The sequence below is a fragment of the Procambarus clarkii genome, chromosome 39 (genome assembly GCF_040958095.1).
Source record: "Procambarus clarkii isolate CNS0578487 chromosome 39, FALCON_Pclarkii_2.0, whole genome shotgun sequence".
Lineage (NCBI taxonomy): Eukaryota > Metazoa > Arthropoda > Malacostraca > Decapoda > Cambaridae > Procambarus > Procambarus clarkii.
In genome coordinates, this window is record NC_091188.1 from 39,127,598 (window position 1) to 39,147,348 (window position 19,751).

At 47.9% G+C, this 19,751-nt stretch overlaps 1 protein-coding gene across 2 annotated transcripts in view; it reads left to right on the forward strand.

Moving 5' to 3' along the window:
- Positions 1 to 19,751, forward strand: part of LOC123760270 (uncharacterized) — a 743,064-nt gene that overhangs the window by 713,042 nt on the left and 10,271 nt on the right. For both annotated transcript variants that reach the window (XM_069338400.1, XM_069338399.1), the window contains exons 3-4: positions 6,594 to 6,802; positions 19,226 to 19,402. In XM_069338400.1, coding sequence (XP_069194501.1) covers positions 6,594 to 6,802; positions 19,226 to 19,402 — 386 coding nt within the window. The remainder of the gene's footprint in view (positions 1 to 6,593; positions 6,803 to 19,225; positions 19,403 to 19,751) is intronic.

A 19,751-nucleotide genomic window follows, 5' to 3' on the forward strand; every position in this document is an offset into this window, starting at 1 on the left:
TGGATGGTGTTCTGGGAGTTGTTCTTCTCCCCAAGCCCGGCCCGAGGCCAGGCTTGACTTGTGAGAGCTTGGTCCACCAGGCTGTTGCTTGGATCGGCCCGCAGGCCCACATATACCTGCTTGATGGGGTTCTAGGAGTTCTTCTACTGCCCAAGCCCGGCCCGAGGCCAGGCTTGACTTGTGAGAGTTTGGTCCACCAGGCTGTTGCTTGGAGCGGCCCGCAGGCCCACATATACCTGCTTGATGGGGTTCTGGGAGTTCTTCTACTGCCCAAGCCCGGCCCGAGGCCAGGCTTGACTTGTGAGAGTTTGGTCCACCAGGCTGTTGCTTGGAGCGGCCCGCAGGCCCACATATACCTGCTTGATGGGGTTCTGGGAGTTCTTCTACTGCCCAAGCCCGGCCCGAGGCCAGGCTTGACTTGTGAGAGTTTGGTCCACCAGGCTGTTGCTTGGAGCGGCCTGCAGGCCAACATATACCTGCTTGATGGGGTTCTGGGAGTTCTTCTACTGCCCAAGCCCGGCCCGAGGCCAGGCTTGACTTGTGAGAGCTTGATCCACCAGGCTGTTGCTTGGAGCGGCCCGCACATACGTCACTTTGCCTTGTAATGATTTCGGGGCTCAACGTTCCCGCGGCCCGGTCCTCAACCAGGTCTCCTGGTTGCTGGACTGATCAACCAGGCTGTTGGACGCGGCTGCTCGCAGCCTGACGTATGAGTCACAGCATGGTTGATCAGGTATCTTTTGGAGGTGTTTATCAAGTTCTCTCTTGAACACTGTGAGGGGTCGGCCAGTTATGTCCCTTATGTGTAGTGGAAGCGTGTTGAACAGTCTCGGGTCTCTGATGTTGATCTTTCTCTCTTGAACACTGAGGGGTCGGCCAGTTATGTCCCTTATGTGTAGTGGAAACGTGTTGAACAGTCTCGGACTTCTGATGTTGATAGTTCTCTCTTGAACACTGCGAGGGGTCGCCCAGTTATGTCCCTTATGTGTAGTGGAAGCGTGTTGAACAGTCTCGGGCCTCTGATGTTGATAGTTCTCTCTTGAACACTGTGAGGGGTCGGCCAGTTATGTCCCTTATGTGTAGTGGAAGCGTGTTGAACAGTCTCGGGCCTCTGATGTTGATAGTTCTCTCTCAGAGTACCTGTTGCACCTCTGTTCTTCAACGGGGGTATTCTGCACATCCTGCCATGTCTTCTGGTCTCATGTGGTGTTATTTCTGTGTGCAGGTTTGGGACCAGCCCCTCTACTATTTTCCACGTATAAATTATTATGTATCTCTCCCGCCTGCGCTCATGAGAATACAGATTTAGGCTCTTTAGTCGGTCCCAATAGTTTAGATGCTTTACTGAGTGGATTCTAGCAGTAAAGGTTCTCTGCACGCTCTCCAGGTCAGCAACTTTTCCAGCTTTGAAAGGGGCTGTCATTGTGCAGCAGTACTCCACTCTAGAGAGCACTAGCGTCTTGAAAGTATCATCATCGGTATAGCATCTCTAGTGTGAATGGTTTTTGTCTAGGCGATGAGTGACAATAACGGGGCTGAAATATGTTGACCAGACCACACGCTAGAAGGTGAAGGGACGACGACGTTTCTGTCCGTCCTGGACCATTCTCAAGTTGATTCAATCGACATGAATGGTTCTTGTTATGCAACCTGTCATTTTTCTTGCAGTGTAGTGAGAGAGCAGCCGGAATGGTGGCTGTATCAACAGTGGTTCCACCTTGTGTCGCTCTCTTAATGTGGTTTTGTTTACGTGTTAGACTACATTGCTTGCATTTTGTCAGTAATTAGCTTAGTGTACAGGCGTGTTATTTTTGTGTCTGGGCACCTAGTACCCTGAGTACACCTAGTACCCTGAGTACACCTAGTACCCTGAGTACAGTACATTTATTGGAAACATACATTTATTGTAAGCACACTCACACAGTGGTAACTCAAGATGGGCCTATGCTCGAGATGGGCCTCCACTCGAGATGGGTTTCCACTCGAGATGGGCCTCCACTCGAGATGGGCCTCCACTCAAGATGGGCCTCCACTCAAGATGGGCCTCCACTCAAGATGGGCCTCCACTCGAGATGGGCCTCCACTCGAGATGGGCCTCCACTCGAGATGGGCCTCCACTCAAGATGGGCCTCCACTCGAGATGGGCCTCCACTCAAGATGGGCCTCCACTCAAGATGGGCCTCCACTCAAGATGGGCCTCCACTCGAGATGGGCCTCCACTCGAGATGGGCCTCCACTCGAGATGGGCCTCCACTCGAGATGGGCCTCCACTCGAGATGGGCCTCATTTACACAGCAATAGAGTTATTTTGTGCCTAATTTGTTCACTTTATATATATAGGTATATGATGATAATTATTTACAACTGTTTACATAGCTCTCTATAGACAACTATGATTTCCTGGTGTTTCAACAGCGAGGGATGGCACTTGTCAGGTCTTGGCAACTTGTGCCTAATTGTCTCTAGCCCCACGAGGGCAGACAGGCACTTGTAATTGTCATTTACACTCAAATTCCACTTATAACTTCCTTGGAACACAAAAATGGGATGACAATGACCATGGCGCATTATTGACTATGTTGAAACACAGTTTAAGAGATATTTGACTGTTTTAGTTCCTGGCGAGAGGTAAGCTCTAGATAGTTTTTGATAACCGAGGTTTAGAGCCATTAGTGACACCTGCTTGTAGGGTCTAAGATCCCTGAAGACCACTTCCATTTCCTTTATGCAAATGAGTTACAGCCGCGCGCATGTGCGCGCACTCATACATACACCACAGTGTGCTAATTTGCAACTAATCTGAAAGCGCTTGAGTGACCTACGCTTGACTCAGCGTACCCTTGTACCGAACTTGCGTAAATGAAAGTGAATTATACATCTACGATGCGTACCTTTTCCCACCGCTTGTATTTGTATACAAGTAGAGCTTACAACTTGTGTACTTAGTCGAAGTGAGCAGGTTTTTCCTGACGAAGAATCCAGATGAACGTGTTTTTATTTTTGTCAACAGAGTTGAAATCAATAAAAGCATCATTAAAACAGAAGACTCGGCCGGGGATAGTTTGGATTTTGTTATCTTCTTGAGGTTATCTTGAGATGATTTCGGGGCTTTAGTGTCCCCGCGGCCCGGTCCTCGACCAGGCCTCCACCCCCAGGAAGCAGCCTGTGACAGCTGACTAACACCCAGGTTCCTATTTACTGCTAGGTAACAGGGGCATAGGGTGAAAGAAACTCTGCCCATTGTTTCCCGCCGGCGCCTGGGATCGAACCCAGGACCACAGGATCACAAGTCCAGCGTGCTGTCCGCTCGGCCGACCGGCTATCAAGTTGACTATTCGAAGCCTTGAATCGAGTCGTGCTTAATGAAATGGGGGGTAGAAATAGCCTAAGCTACTCTATCCCTTTGAGATGTATTTTTTTCTTGTCTCAATAAACATACTTGAACTTGAAATTAATGAAATGTTTTATTATAGAGAATGGGAAATGAACTTGACTTGTGTCGGCTGACGTACAGGTTGGTACTGGTTGGTACTGGTGTCCCAGGCTGGTGTACTGGTTGGTACTGGTGTCCCAGGCTGGTGTACTGGTTGGTACTGGTGTCCCAGGCTGTTGGACTGGTTGGTACTGGTGTCCCAGGCTGTTGGACTGGTTGGTACTGGTGTCCCAGGCTGTTGGACTGGTTGGTACTGGTGTCCCAGGCTGTTGGACTGGTTGGTACTGGTGTCCCAGGCTGTTGGACTGGTTGGTACTGGTGTCCCAGGCTGTTGGACTGGTTGGTACTGGTGTCCCAGGCTGGTGTACTGGTTGGTACTGGTGTCCCAGGCTGTTGGACTGGTTGGTACTGGTGTCCCAGGCTGACGTACAGGTTGGTACTGGTGTCCCAGGCTGTTGGACTGGTTGGTACTGGTGTCCCAGGCTGTTGGACTGGTTGGTACTGGTGTCCCAGGCTGTTGGACTGGTTGGTACTGGTGTCCCAGGCTGTTGGACTGGTTGGTACTGGTGTCCCAGGCTGTTGGACTGGTTGGTACTGGTGTCCCAGGCTGTTGGACTGGTTGGTACTGGTGTCCCAGGCTGTTGGACTGGTTGGTACTGGTGTCCCAGGCTGTTGGACTGGTTGGTACTGGTGTCCCAGGCTGTTGGACTGGTTGGTACTGGTGTCCCAGGCTGGTGTACTGGTTGGTACTGGTGTCCCAGGCTGGTAGACTGGTAGGTACTGGTGTCCCAGGCTGGTGTACTGGTAGGTACTGGTGTCCCAGGCTGGTAGACTGGTTGGTACTGGTGTCCCAGGCTGGTGTACTGGTTGGTACTGGTGTCCCAGGCTGTTGGACTGGTAGGTACTGGTGTCCCAGGCTGCTGGACTGGTTGGTACTGGTGTCCCAGGCTGCTGGACTGGTTGGTATGAAACATTGCTTCACATTGAGTCAAGACTAAGAGGTTTCCCCAGTGAGTTGAGTGGAAGGTATCATACATCAGGCTGCGAGCAGCCGCGTCTAACAGCCTGGTTGATCAGTCCAGCAACCAGGAGGCCTGGTCGACGACCGGGCCGCGGGGACACTAAGCCCCGGAAGCACCTCAAGGTAGGTAGCTCAAGGTAAGGTGACTCTTGTACCCCAACAGATGGGGTAAAGTCTTCACTGCCCCTTGCGACTGAGCCAAGACGCGGGCCCGTCGCCTCACACGACGTCGTAGTCGACTTGGAGGGAGTTGAGGCGTCTTGGGCATGTTGATTGGCAGAGTTCAGGGTGAAATTGTCATCGACCTTCGTTCTCATGAGGCACTTTGAGGGTTTTTAGGAGATGAAGATAGACTGGGAGGAAGAGAGGAGAGAAAGAATGATGAAAGGTTCCTGATTACTAGAATAACTATTAGTAAAATTTTGGGTGCAACAGCGAGGGACAACTCTTTCAGCAGGCAGCTGTGGCCGGCCGCTGCAACACGCAGCTGTCGCCGGCCGCTGCAACAGGCGACAGCTGCTGCCAAAGACTACATTACAGCAGTCCCCGGGTGAAGGTCTGCAAGCGTGCGACAAATATGTGTGGTTCTATCATGGTTTTACTACCTCCTAAAATGGGGCCGAGGGTGCAATACTGTGGCCGCGGTAACCTCGACCTTGCGCCACCAGGGTGCAAGGACGGAAGTTCCCTGCCTCTAAGGCTAGACTCGGTACCTTCACGTGGTAAAAAATTAGGGATCAAGTTTGGCGCCAAAACTGCATGGGTTGATCGCCGGGGCTTGCTAAAGGAAGAAAATGAGAGCAGGAGGAGGAGTAATTACAGCGGAGACTCTAATATTTCTGGGGGAGACGCTTACGCATCTCTGACCTACAGCTCAAGATCAATTTGGGACCTTGAACATAGTTTGATCAAAGTATGTTATACAGTACGTAGTTTATCCGTAAATCACAAAATAAAAATATTAAAGTACTCTAGTGTTGTTATTCACGTTCTTCATGTTGTAAAATATATAATACATAATTGTGTTTGATAATATAATAATTGTTTTACTTCAAATATAAATAATTTATTTTTTGGACAATGAATGATGTTAGAGAAGTGGCTTTCGGGGTTCATAGCGGCTATTATATAATATACCTGTTAAAGGCCTTTGGCTTAACACTTCCACTGTCGGTCAACTCTGTCACTTGTTTATAAATCGTAAATTATATGATTTGGTGAATAGAGTTACAAGAAAAAACTAGTATGGCAGGAAGTGTGGATCAGATATGACCGGTAACCAGGTCTTGTGGTCAGAAACCCGACCTCGGGAACACTGATCGCAGGAACCACTTGAAGATATCTTTTAATCTTCCATTCACCTGGGCTGTATGGGTCTCGAACCCTGGACCCCACGTGTGTGAGGGCGACGCTCTATCGACTGGGCTACCTGCTTGATGGGGTTCTGGGAGTTCTTCTACTGCCTAAGCCCGGCCCGAGGCCAGGCTTGACTTGTGAGAGTTTGGTCCACCAGGCTGTTGCTTAGAGCGGCCCGCAGGCCCACATATACCTACTTGATGGGGTTCTGGGAGTTCTTCTACTGCCCAAGCCCGGCCCGAGGCCAGGCTTGACTTGTGAGAGTTTGGTCCACCAGGCTGTTGCTTGGAGCGGCCCGCAGGCCCACATATCCACTACAGCCCGGCTGATCCAGCACTTCTTTAAGAAAACTATCTAGCTTTCTCTTGAAGATGTCCGCGGTTGTTCCGGCAATATTTCTTATTCTCGCTGGGAGGACGTTGAACAACCGCGGACCTCTGATGTTTATACAGTGTTTACAGCTATGAATAGTGTTTGTTACCTTTAATCTATTGTGTATTATAATGATTTTATTATATGAACAAATCCACAAGGTCCTTGACGAGGATTCGAACCTGCGTCCGGAAGCATCCCAGAAGCTGCCTTAATCGACTGAGTCGATTAAGGCAGTGTCTGGGATGCTCCCGGACGCAGGTTCGAATCCTCGTCACGGCCCTTGTGGATTTGTTCACTTGATGCATCACGTTAGTGTGATTTCTGTGTAATTTTAATATATGTCAATTAGTTGTGTGTGTATCGTCAATTAACTCTGAGTATAGTAATTCATTCCCCTGTGGCCAACAGATCTCGTGGGTCGCCCCGAGGGCCGCCGTACCTGGGGGAGGAGGAGGCCAAGTCCTGCTGTGGCCTGATGGTAACTCAGGCCGTCAGCATCCGTTGGTTCATCATCATGATCGCCTTCGTGGGCTTGTGCTGCACCGTCGTCGGCACCGTCCTCGGCGCCGTCAAGACCTACAACTCCGAGTACGTCACCATCACGCTCCTCATGATTGGTGAGTCGCTAGTTCTTGGGACCCGGCTCGGGCGCCTTTGTTTACATAGAGCGGGTGCTTCCGCGCTGCCAGTACAGGATTAACAGGAGGGTAGAAATAGCCTAAGTTACTCTATCCCTTTGATATGTATTTCTTTCTTGTCTCACTAAACATACTTGAACTTGAAAAGAGGATTAACACAAGTTATAATTGGTAAGATTTGTGATTGGTTTACAATTATGGAAATAATACTAATATCTATTTAATACCCCATTCAATAATCAGTTAATCATCTCATCTCCATTATTGATATTTAAGCTTTTGGATCTTTTGTCTAGTCCAGTTACGGGCTCACCATAGCCCGTGCTACATGGACATTTCGCTCTGAGTAGCTAAATCTAAAACAACATTTGTCTAGTCAGGTGTTTGGGACTGTATACAGTCCCAAACTCTTATGTATCTGTCTGTATTTCCTTGATAATGTGTGGAAACCTGAAAACGTTCGCAATTTTCGTTTCATTTTTCTTAGTGGATAATTTTATTTTATATATATATATATATATATATATATATATATATATATATATATATATATATATATATATATATATATATATATATATATATATATAAACTGAAAACTCACACCCCAGAAGTGACTCGAACCCATACTGCCAGGAGCAACGCAACTGGTATGTACAGGACGCCTTAATCCACTTGACCATCTCGACCGGACATAAGGAGGTGATAACCAAAGCTATTTGAACTACCTCCCCCCCCCCCGACCGGCACCCGGATGGTAATCTTGGGCATAGCATTTTATCACCTCATTCTTTGGGGCACACGTGAGGAACACAAATGCGTTGCTCCTGGCAGTATGGGTTCGAGTCACTTCTGGGGTGTGAGTTTTCATTTGCATATAGTCCTGGGGACCATTCAGGCTTGTTCGCATTTGTGTTCCTCACGTGTGCCCCAAAGAATGAGGTGATTTGATAAAATGCTATGCCCAAGATTACCATCCGGGTGCCGGCGGGGAAGTGGTTCATATAGCTTCGGCTATCACTTCCCTTTGTCCGGTCGTGATGGTCAAGAGGATTAAGGCGTCGTGTACATACCAGTTGCGTTGTTCCTGGCAGTAAGGGTTCGAGTCACTTCTGGGGTGTGAGTTTTCAGTTGCATATAGTCCTGGGGACCATTCAGGCTTGTTCGCATATATATATATATATATATATATATATATATATATATATATATATATATATATATATATATATATATTAGTATATTTTGGTAGCAGTCTTTCCTGAAGACATATATTATTAAATATGACCGAAAAAGTAAGATTAATAATTCTAACACGAATTTTCTCAATCTTTCGTACATTTCGTTTCACTGTTGGAGGTAAATCAAAAATCAATTCTCCAAAATTCATTTTTATTTCTAGTCTGACGCGACACGAGCGCGTTTCGTAAAACTTATTACATTTTCAAAGACTTTAGTTCACAAATACACAACTGAATAGAACTTACGCATCTCAGATTTTATATCTACATTTGAGTGAGGTGGAAGGGGTGATGTGGCATTAACACAAGACAGAACAAGATGTGGTATTAATAGGGTATTAATTTCATCAACACAAGACAGAACAAGAGTATTAATAGGGTATTAATTTCATCAACACAAGACAGAACAAGAGTATAAATAGGGTATTAATTTCATCAACACAAGACAGAACACGAAACAATGGATATCGAATAGAAGTGTTTGTAGAAAGCCTATTGGTCCATATTTCTTGATGCTTCTATATTGGAGCGGAGTCTTGAGGTAGGTAGAATATAGTTGTGCAATAATTGGCTGTTGATTGCTGGTGTTGACTTCTTGATGTGTAGTGCCTCGCAAACGTCAAGCCGCCTGCTATCGCTGTATCTATTGATGATTTCTGTGTTGTTTACTAGGATTTCTCTGGCGATGGTTTGGTTGTGGGAAGAGATTATATGTTCCTTAATGGAGCCCTGTTGCTTATGCATCGTTAAACGCCTAGAAAGAGATGTTGTTGTCTTGCCTATATACTGGGTTTTTTGGAGCTTACAGTCCCCAAGAGGGCATTTGAAGGCATAGACGACGTTAGTCTCTTTTAAAGCGTTCTGTTTTGTGTCTGGAGAGTTTCTCATGAGTAGGCTGGCCGTTTTTCTGGTTTTATAGTAAATCGTCAGTTGTATCCTCTGATTTTTGTCTGTAGGGATAACGTTTCTATTAACAATATCTTTCAGGACCCTTTCCTCCGTTTTATGAGCTGTGGAAAAGAAGTTCCTGTAAAATAGTCTAATAGGGGGTATAGGTGTTGTGTTAGTTGTCTCTTCAGAGGTTGCATGGCTTTTCACTTTCCTTCTTATGATGTCTTCAACGAAACCATTGGAGAAGCCGTTATTGACTAGGACCTGCCTACAACACTCCAACGTTAACAACACTCCTCTTGTACCTGTCTGGGCATATGGACATATGCGTTAATAACACTCCTCTTGTACCTGCCCAGACAGGTACAAGAGGAGTGATGTTAACGCATATGTCGACCGTGCTCTCAGCCACAGCTCAGAATGGAAGCAAGTCGACGAAGAACTCTGTAGGGTAAGGCAGGTCCTAGTCAATAACGGCTTCTCCAATGGTTTCGTCGAAGACATCATAAGAAGGAAAATGAAAAGCCATGCAACCTCTGAAGAGACAACTAACACAACACCTATACCCCCTATTAGACTATTTTACAGGAACTTCTTTTCCACAGCTCATAAAACGGAGGAAAGGGTCCTGAAAGATATTGTTAATAGAAACGTTATCCTTACAGACAAAAATCAGAGGATACAACTGACGATTTACTATAAAACCAGAAAAACGGCCAGCCTACTCATGAGAAACTCTCCAGACACAAAACAGAACGCTTTAAAAGAGACTAACGTCGTCTATGCCTTCAAATGCCCTCTTGGGGACTGTAAGCTCCAAAAAACCCAGTATATAGGCAAGACAACAACATCTCTTTCTAGGCGTTTAACGATGCATAAGCAACAGGGCTCCATTAAGGAACATATAATCTCTTCCCACAACCAAACCATCGCCAGAGAAATCCTAGTAAACAACACAGAAATCATCGATAGATACAGCGATAGCAGGCGGCTTGACGTTTGCGAGGCACTACACATCAAGAAGTCAACACCAGCAATCAACAGCCAATTATTGCACAACTATATTCTACCCACCTCAAGACTCCGCTCCAATATAGAAGCATCAAGAAATATGGACCAATAGGCTTTCTACAAACACTTCTATTCGATATCCATTGTTTCGTGTTCTGTCTTGTGTTGATGAAATTAATACCCTATTAATACTCTTGTTCTGTCTTGTGTTGATGAAATTAATACCCTATTAATACCACATCTTGTTCTGTCTTGTGTTAATGCCACATCACCCCTTCCACCTCACTCAAATGTAGATATAAAATCTGAGATGCGTAAGTTCTATTCAGTTGTGTATTTGTGAACTAAAGTCTTTGAAAATGTAATAAGTTTTACGAAACGCGCTCGTGTCGCGTCAGACTAGAAATAAAAATGAATTTTGGAGAATTGATTTTTGATTTACCTCCAACAGTGAAACGAAATGTACGAAAGATTGAGAAAATTCGTGTTAGAATTATTAATCTTACTTTTTCGGTCATATTTAATAATATATATATATATATATATATATATATATATATATATATATATATATATATATATATATATATATATATATATATATATATATAATATACATATATGCATACCTTGGAGTTTTTCCGGGGCTTAGCGCCCCCGCGGCCTGGTCGTCGACCAGGCCTCCTGGGTTGCTGGACTGGTCAACCAGGCTGTTGGACCCGGCTGCTCGCAGCCTGACGTATGAATCACAGCCTGGTTGATCAGGTATCCTTTGGAGGTCCATAGACGCGAAAGAATATAGGAAGTTTGCACAGTAGAACAAGGGAGGGTGAGGGGCAATCCTTGAACTAAGAAAGATGGCTTAAAAAGAATCTGAAATTAACATGAGATAAGGTTAGAATGTATGTTGGAGGTGATGGAATGTCACCATGGATACTAAAAGAGGGTGTAGAAGCCCTGTGCATGCCACTTTCTCCAGTGACTTGTTATACACCATAACCAGGAGACTTACCAGAAAGTTGGAAGACAACTCGGGGCCCAATATACAGGCAAAGACATTCAACTACACCGAGCAAAGAGTCGATTCCTAATCCCCGTCAGCACAATTAGGTGAGTACACACACAACAGCGGGGTCCAAGAGCCAGAGCTCGATCCTGCAGGTGAGTACACACATCATCCACTTGGCTACCTCAATACTCTCACGCCTCATACTTTGCTATGTTCAACTCATTCGTTTCTGACCTGGGGTCAGATTCACGAAGCAGTGACGCAAGTACTTACGAACGTGTACATCTTTCCTCAATCTGTGACGGCTTTGGTTACATTTATTAAACAGTTTACAAGCATGAAAACTTGCCAATCAACTGTTGTTATTGTTATAAACAGCCTCCTGGTGCTTCGGAGCTCATTAACTGTTTAATAATTGTAAACAAAGCCGCCAAAGATTGAGAAAAGATGTACAGGTTCGTAAGTGCTTGCGTAACTGCTTCGTGAATCTGGATTCAGGCTTTTAACTCCTCACCTAACTCCAGTGATGTCAACACCGACACTCATTCACTGACATCACCAGTTCAAAACGTGTAAGATGTCATAGTTGGTAACCTCGTCAGTCGTACCTGACCAGCCTCCTCCTCCTCCAAGGAACTGTAATAACCTGTCCTGAGGCCCTCACCCTACGACCCTTATCCTTCAAGAGCCTACATCACCCTTGCAAGCATCACAATACCTCTCTTTCACCAGCCAGTAGTCATGCTTGTGACCCCCTTGTGTTGTGATATATCCATTTTGGATGAGTGCAATATGTCTGCCTCCCCTGACCATCCTCTCTCAAGTGTATATATATATATATATGGTGATTCCAGCAGCACCTGTGACAGCCCCGCTCCTGTGCCGGGTAAGTCCACTACGGGCTCACCATAGCCCGTGCTACTTAGAACTTGTTCCCAGTAGCTGAATCTATAACAGCAGCAGCACCCTAGAGTGTTATTAGCGAGGTCAGGCTGGTCATGGGCACATCCTCACCCTGCCTACCCCCCCCCCCCCCCCAGGTCACCCTGTTGATGCCCCTATTGCACAGTTGGGTAGTTGAGTTAGAACTGGTAACCCCAAGGTTAGATGAATCTAGCGCGCTAATGACCTTAACAGTCGAGTGCCATACAAATATTGATTAGTCAATATTGAGGTCAAGCCAGGTGTGTGGTTCAGAGGGTCAGGTGTGTGGTTCAGAGGGTCAGACGTGACTGTGTGGGGACTGATATTTATCCCGGTGTGTGTGTTGGGGTGAGACAGAGGTCATGACCTCTCCGTAGGGTGCAGCCGCACCTTCACAGATCTCCAGTATCAGCTCTTGATACTGGTAATGGCTCCAAAGGGCCACCACTTACGGGCTATTCATGCCCGTGCCACCTTTTGGGTGGCTTAATCTTCATCAATCAATCAATGTTGGGGTGAGAGAGTAGGGGTGAAGCCAGGAGTGTGTGTGAGGGTGGAGCTAGGTGTGAGGGTGGAGCTAGGTGTGAGGGTGGAGCTAGGTGTGAGGGTGGAGCTAGGTGTGAGGGTGGAGCTAGGTGTGAGGATGGAGCTAGGTGTGAGGATGGAGCTAGGTGTGAGGGTGGAGCTAGGTGTGAGGATGGAGCTAGGTGTGAGGGTGGAGCTAGGTGTGAGGGTGGAGCTAGGTGTGAGGGTGGAGCTAGGTGTGAGGATGGAGCTAGGTGTGAGGATGGAGCTAGGTGTGAGGATGGAGCTAGGTGTGAGGGTGGAGCTAGGTGTGAGGGTGGAGCTAGGTGTGAGGGTGGAGCTAGGTGTGAGGATGGAGCTAGGTGTGAGGGTGGAGCTAGGTGTGAGGATGGAGCTAGGTGTGAGGATGGAGCTAGGTGTGAGGGTGGAGCTAGGTGTGAGGATGGAGCTAGGTGTGAGGGTGGAGCTAGGTGTGAGGATGGAGCTAGGTGTGAGGGTGGAGCTAGGTGTGAGGATGGAGCTAGGTGTGAGGATGGAGCTAGGTGTGAGGGTGGAGCTAGGTGTGAGGATGGAGCTAGGTGTGAGGGTGGAGCTAGGTGTGAGGATGGAGCTAGGTGTGAGGGTGGAGCTAGGTGTGAGGATGGAGCTAGGTGTGAGGATGGAGCTAGGTGTGAGGGTGGAGCTAGGTGTGAGGATGGAGCTAGGTGTGAGGGTGGAGCTAGGTGTGAGGGTGGAGCTAGGTGTGAGGGTGGAGCTAGGTGTGAGGGTGGAGCTAGGTGTGAGGGTGGAGCTAGGTGTGAGGGTGGAGCTAGGTGTGAGGGTGGAGCTAGGTGTGTGGTCGACAGTGGACGGGGGTGCGGGGGGGTGTTGACGGGATATGAGCCATTTAGCATCATGTGGATGTCCAGCGAAGCGACTCTGCAGTCATCCTGAACCGTTTCTAGCTGCTGCTACCCGCTTCATGCAGGACGGCGCTCAATCCCCGACCACCCAAGTGGTTGGGCACCATTCCTTCCCCTCGTCCCATCCCAAATCCTTATCCTGATCCCAGTGCTATATAGTCATAATGGCTTGGCGCTTTCCCCCTGATAGTTCCCTTCCCCCCCCCCACACACAAACCACCTCCTCCCACACTACAATGACCTACATTAACTACCTTGACCTACACTTGTGTGAGGTACTCTGCCTTCACTCTTAAGTCTTCTCCATGTCTTACCTTTTGTTATCCAACTTTCATGATCGGCGGGATGAAAGGTAGACAAGATCCTTGTCACTACCAGCCACGAGAACTGTGCAGGGCATGAAAGATACTCTGTGGGTCAAGAATGATCGGGCCTTGGAGAAGGCATGTTGTGTGGGTCAAGAATGATCGGGCCTTGGAGAAGGCATGTTGTGAATTGTTCATTCATCATAATTTGCATGTGGGAAAATTAAAGGAAGTTGACAGTGTTCAAGTGAAAACTTGATCAACACCTCCAAATGATACCTGATCAACCAGGCTGTGATTCATACGTTAAGCTGCGCGTCCAACAGCCTGGGGCCAGATTCACGAAAGCAGTTACGCAAGCACTTTCGAATGTGTACATCTTTCCTCAATCTTTGACGGCTTTGGTTACATTTATTAAACAGTTTACAAGCATGAAAACTTGCCAATCAACTGTTGTTATTGTTATAAACAGCCTCCTGGTGCTTCGGAGCTCATTAACTGTTTAATAATTGTAAACAAAGCCGCCAAAGATTGAGAAAAGATGAACAGGTTCGTAAGTGCTTGCGTAACTGCTTCGTGAATCTGGCCCCAGATAGTTGAAGAGGCGTCGTCCGAGACCGGGCCGTATGTTATCTTGAGATAATTTCGGGGCTTAGCGTCCCCGCGGCCCGGTCCTCGACCAGGCCTCCTTTTTGTTACACATCCCCAGGAAGCAGCCCGTAGCAGCTGTCTAACTCCAAGGTACCTCTTTACTGCTAGGTGAACAGGGGGCATCAGGGTGAAAGAAACTCTGCCCATTTGTCTCCGCCTCCACCGGGGATCAAACCCGGAACCTCAGGATTACGAATCCCGAGCGCTGTCCACTCAGCTCTCAGGCCCCCGCATGCTCGTTGATCTTGGAACCTCCTCAAGATTAATTCATTTTTGGAGGCGGTTACAGATAGATATTAGGCTCATTGGCCGATAGATCGACCCATTAGATGTATTTCCTACTTAATTAAAAGTCAATAGCGAAATAGCAACTCTAGATGACTCCGATATCTCCTGCGTTGATAAATCGGGTCGTTAAACGCTGCTCGGAGCGTGACGTATAAATCACAGGCTGGTTGATCAGGTATTCTTTTACAACCCGGCTTCAGACCAAGACCATTCCATCCAGAGGTCGACCCCCAAGACGCATTCATAAATTTGTACATGCTGTTTATTCAAAACAGTAATTTTCTCAAATATAAAATAATATTATCATATTGTATATATTTAGGCACTGGTTAGGTGTTTAGGTTCTGTTGGCGATTATTTGTATTTGTAGTAAGTGGATGAAGCATTTACGGCGCCTGACAGCTGAGTGGACAGCGCTTCGGATTCGTAGTCCAGAGGTTCCGGGTTCGTTCCCCGGTGGAGGCGGAGACAAATGGGCAGAGTTTATTTCACCCTGATGCTCCTGTTCACTTAGCAGTAAATAGGTACCTGGGAGTTAGACAGCTGCTACGGGCTGCTTCCTGGGGGATGTGTAACAAAAAGGAGGCCTGGTCGAGGACCGGGCCGCGGGGACGCTAAGCCCCGAAATCATCTCAAGATAACCTCAAGAAAGGTGTCTGGAGCAGGGAGTGTGGTGGTGGTGGTGTCTGGAGCAGGGAGTGTGGTGGTGGTGGTGGTGTCTGGAGCAGGGAGTGTGGTGGTGGTGGTGTCTGGAGCAGGGAGTGTGGTGGTGATGGTGGTGTCTGGAGCAGGGAGTGTGGTGGTGATGGTGGTGTCTGGAGCAGGGAGTGTGGTGGTGGTGGTGGTGTTTGGAGCAGGGAGTGTGGTGGTGGTGGTGTCTGGAGCAGGGAGTGTGGTGGTGGTGGTGTCTGGAGCAGGGAGTGTGGTGGTGGTGGTGTCTGGAGCAGGGAGTGTGGTGGTGGTGGTGTCTGGAGCAGGGAGTGTGGTGGTGGTGGTGTCTGGAGCAGGGAGTGTGGTGATGGTGGTGTCTGGAGCAGGGAGTGTGGTGGTGGTGGTGGTGTCTGGAGCAGGGAGTGTGGTGGTGGTGGTGGTGTCTGGAGCAGGGAGTGTGGTGGTGGTGGTGGTGTTTGGAGCAGGGAGTGTGGTGGTGGTGGTGTCTGGAGCAGGGAGTGTGGTGGTGGTGGTGTCTGGAGCAGGGAGTGTGGTGGTGGTGGTGTCTGGAGCAGGGAGTGTGGTGGTGGTGGTGTCTGGAGCAGGGAGTGTGGTGGTGGTGGTGGTGTCTGGAGCAGGGAGTGTGGTGGTGGTGGTGGTGTCTGGAGCAGGGAGTGTGGTGGTGGTGGTGGTGTCTGGAGCAGGGAGTGTGGTGGTGATGGTGTCTGGAGCAGGGAGTGTGATGGTGGTGATGGTGTCTGGAGCAGGGAGTGTGGTGGTGGTGATGGTGTCTGGAGCAGGGAGTGTGGTGGTGGTGGTGGTGTCTGGAGCAGGGAGTGTGGTGGTGGTGGTGGTGTCTGGAGCAGGGAGTGTGGTGGTGGTGGTGTCTGGAGCAGGGAGTGTGGTGGTGATGGTGTCTGGAGCAGGGAGTGTGGTGGTGGTGTCTGGAGCAGGGAGTGTGGTGGTGATGGTGTCTGGAGCAGGGAGTGTGGTGGTGATGGTGTCTGGAGCAGGGAGTGTGGTGGTGGTGGTGTCTGGAGCATGGAGTGTGGTGGTGGTGGTGTCTGTAGCAGGGAGTGTGGTGGTGGTGGTGTCTGTAGCAGGGAGTGTGGTGGTGGTGGTGTCTGGAGCAGGGAGTGTGGTGGTGGTGGTGTCTGTAGCAGGGAGTGTGGTGGTGGTGGTGTCTGTAGCAGGGAGTGTGGTGGTGGTGGTGTCTGGAGCAGGGAGTGTGGTGGTGGTGGTGTCTGGAGCAGGGAGTGTGGTGGTGGTGGTGTCTGGAGCAGGGAGTGTGGTGGTGGTGGTGTCTGGAGCAGGGAGTGTGGTGGTGGTGGTGTCTGGAGCAGGGAGTGTGGTGGTGGTGGTGTCTGGAGCAGGGAGTGTGGTGGTTGTGTCTGGAGCAGGGAGTGTGGTGGTGGTGGTGTCTGGAGCAGGGAGTGTGGTGGTGGTGGTGTCTGGAGCAGGGAGTGTGGTGGTGGTGGTGTCTGGAGCAGGGAGTGTGGTGGTGGTGGTGTCTGGAGCAGGGAGTGTGGTGGTGGTGGTGTCTGGAGCAGGGAGTGTGGTGGTGGTGGTGTCTGGAGCAGGGAGTGTGGTGGTGGTGGTGTCTGGAGCAGGGAGTGTGGTGGTGGTGGTGTCTGGAGCAGGGAGTGTGGTGGTGGTGGTGTCTGGAGCAGGGAGTGTGGTGGTGATGGTGTCTGGAGCAGGGAGTGTGGTGGTGGTGGTGTCTGGAGCAGGGAGTGAGGGAGCCAGACACAGGATCATAGACACTTCCGGCCTACACAGTGTCCAGGCGGATGTGGTCAGTTAACTGCACCTCCACCTACCTACCAACCACACACCGACATCATTACTTTCACTACACACAAGCTTCATAAGAAAGAACTAGTATATGCATCACATCTTCACTGCTAATCCACCTCACTGTTGATCAACAAAATAAAATATAGATCTGACAGCATCTTGTGTTCGTATCCACAAGAAATAAATGATTTATGTTGTTGTTCAAGATTCGCTACATGGAACAAAAAGTTCAAAGTAGCACGGGCTATGGTGAGCCCGAGTAAATGATTTAAAATTGCTCAAATAATTCTCATTGGAACGCAGGCAAGAGAAATAATAAATATATATCAGAGAAAATGTTAAGAGTTCGCAATCTGGACCTTTAATTAATGCCTTAAGATGTTAGAATGTGCAAAATAAGTCCAGTGAAATGTAGGGGTGTAAATCTTGTACCTATTGTCGGTTTCCATGTGTTGGTCTCCTCAACCCTTGCCAAGAATCATGGTTGTATTTTGAGAAGTTGATCTGCTAGGCTGTTGTTGCATGTAGCGGGCCACAGGGCCATATATTTATGACAACCCGTGTGGTCCGGCGGGTCGTCGTCACACTGCTCTATAGTGACTAGATTTTGCATTTCTTTCCAGATGTTTAGCTGCAGTAAAACAGAGACAGTGAAAAGGTCATGTTTATCTGAGGTCAGAGTCCTTGCAACAGCGCTTGTCCTCATTCCCATATCATATACACACAAGCTTACTGTCCCCTTTTGCAGATGACACAATTCAGCCAGCATGAAAATGACTTGTGAAGAAGACATTGAAAAATTGGGAGATATTAATAAGGCTTTCGGCTGGACAGTAGAAAATACCATAATGTTTAAATTAAGAGTGATAAATATCAGGTAGGGTAAAAATTACGAGGTTGAAGAAAATACAGAGTGTTGTTGTTTTAGATGCAGCTACTAGGAACAAAAGTTTCAAGTAGCACGGGCTATGGTGAGCCCGTAGTCGAATACAGAGTAGAAAACCTCAAATGTGACCATAATAGGTAGATAACATGTACAGGACCTGGTGGAAATAATGATGTCTGACGGCGTAATGTTAAGGGCGAATATTAATTGGGTGGAATCATACTATTGAAATGACTGGTGTTGTCTAACCTTGAGTATTACTCCATACTCTCCTCTTCCCCCTTCAGAGCAGGAGAGTCTGAAAAAGAGGGAATACAGAGAACATATACGGCATACATAGACACAAACAAGAAGCTAAACTGTTGGGAGCATCTCAAAGCGTACCCGCTAGAAAGGGGAGGAGAGTAATGCAATAATCTATACACGGAAGGTCAGGTCCTAAGTTTGTTGTCAGTAAAAGAACAACATACTGGAAGGAAATGCAGAATAGTGGCTGTGAAGAGTATAGTTGTCATAGGTACAATGTGCATGAATATAAGACGGGCAGAGTTGTTAAATATCAAGTATAAGAAATATTGGTGGAACAAAAGTGAATGTCTTGAAGAGAAAACTGGAAAGATTTGTCTGACCAAGCGGGCTGTAGTGGATATGTGGACTTGCGGGCCGCTCTAAGCCACAATAAATAATAAATTTATGTTTGGACCAAGCTGTGACAAATCAAGCCTGGCTTCGGGAGTAGTAGAATTCACGAAACCTCAATCCAGATAGATACATATATGGAGCCAGGTATTTCAGTATAAGTTACAAGATTGCTTTATCTAGTACAATTTGAGCTGGTTTCTCCTTGAATGTGTTGATTTTGTTACCCCTATATTTTAGTATTTGATGTATAGAGTTGTGTTACATAATGCAAGATACATATATTTTCAAATAATGTTCATAAACTTATTCCCAGCTGCTAAAAGACAGTTAAGCCTCGCTCCTGTGGCAGGGAAGGCCACTACGGGCTCACCATAGCCCGTGCTACTTGGAACTTTTGTTCCTAGTAACTGAATCTAAAACAACAACATGCTAAAATATGGGAATAAGATGGGTCAATACAGCCATATTTACCTGTGGATTACCACACAGATACCATACCAGGAGAGGATATGAGATGCCCTGTAACAGAAGACTAGCGGTTCTTGGGTGTCTGGTTTCGGAAAAAAAGTTTCTCGCATGCTTTAGGAACCCATAAGTGGACATGTCTCCCAGAAGGCAGGCAATTGTCTCTTGAGCCTATTGTTAAGAACGTGTAACTGTGTGTGTTGTTGTATTGCAGGTGTGGGTATCGTGTTGATCACGGTGTCAGGAGTAGCGTGGCACTTGACTTCTCGTGATGCCCCGTGTAGGGTCATGCTGGGTCTGGCACTGCACGACCCTGCGCGCGGAGAACCACCTCGGAGATTCATGGCTCGTATGGCACCCGCCTTCGGCCGACCCCATCACCCATACGCAGGTGAGCCTCTTGATTGTTTATGAGGTAAGATGTAAGTAGCGAGATATGTGACTAGAACCGTCCCCTACCCGAGGAGAACCTCAGGGATCGAACTCGGTTCCAGTCAAAATTGGGTGTGGGAGTCGGTAGATTGGGACGGGTTGCATCAGGGGGGAGGGGGGGGGACGTTGTGGGTCACAGGGGTAAAAAGTATGGGACGTTGTGGGTCATGTAGGTAGAATGTGTGTGTGTGTGTATGTGTGTAGGGGAAAGAGGGTATGGTGGGATAATTAATGGGGAGGGGACGGAACAACCGTGGACATCTTCAAGAGAAAACTGGACGATTTTCCAAGAGAAGTTCCGGATCAGC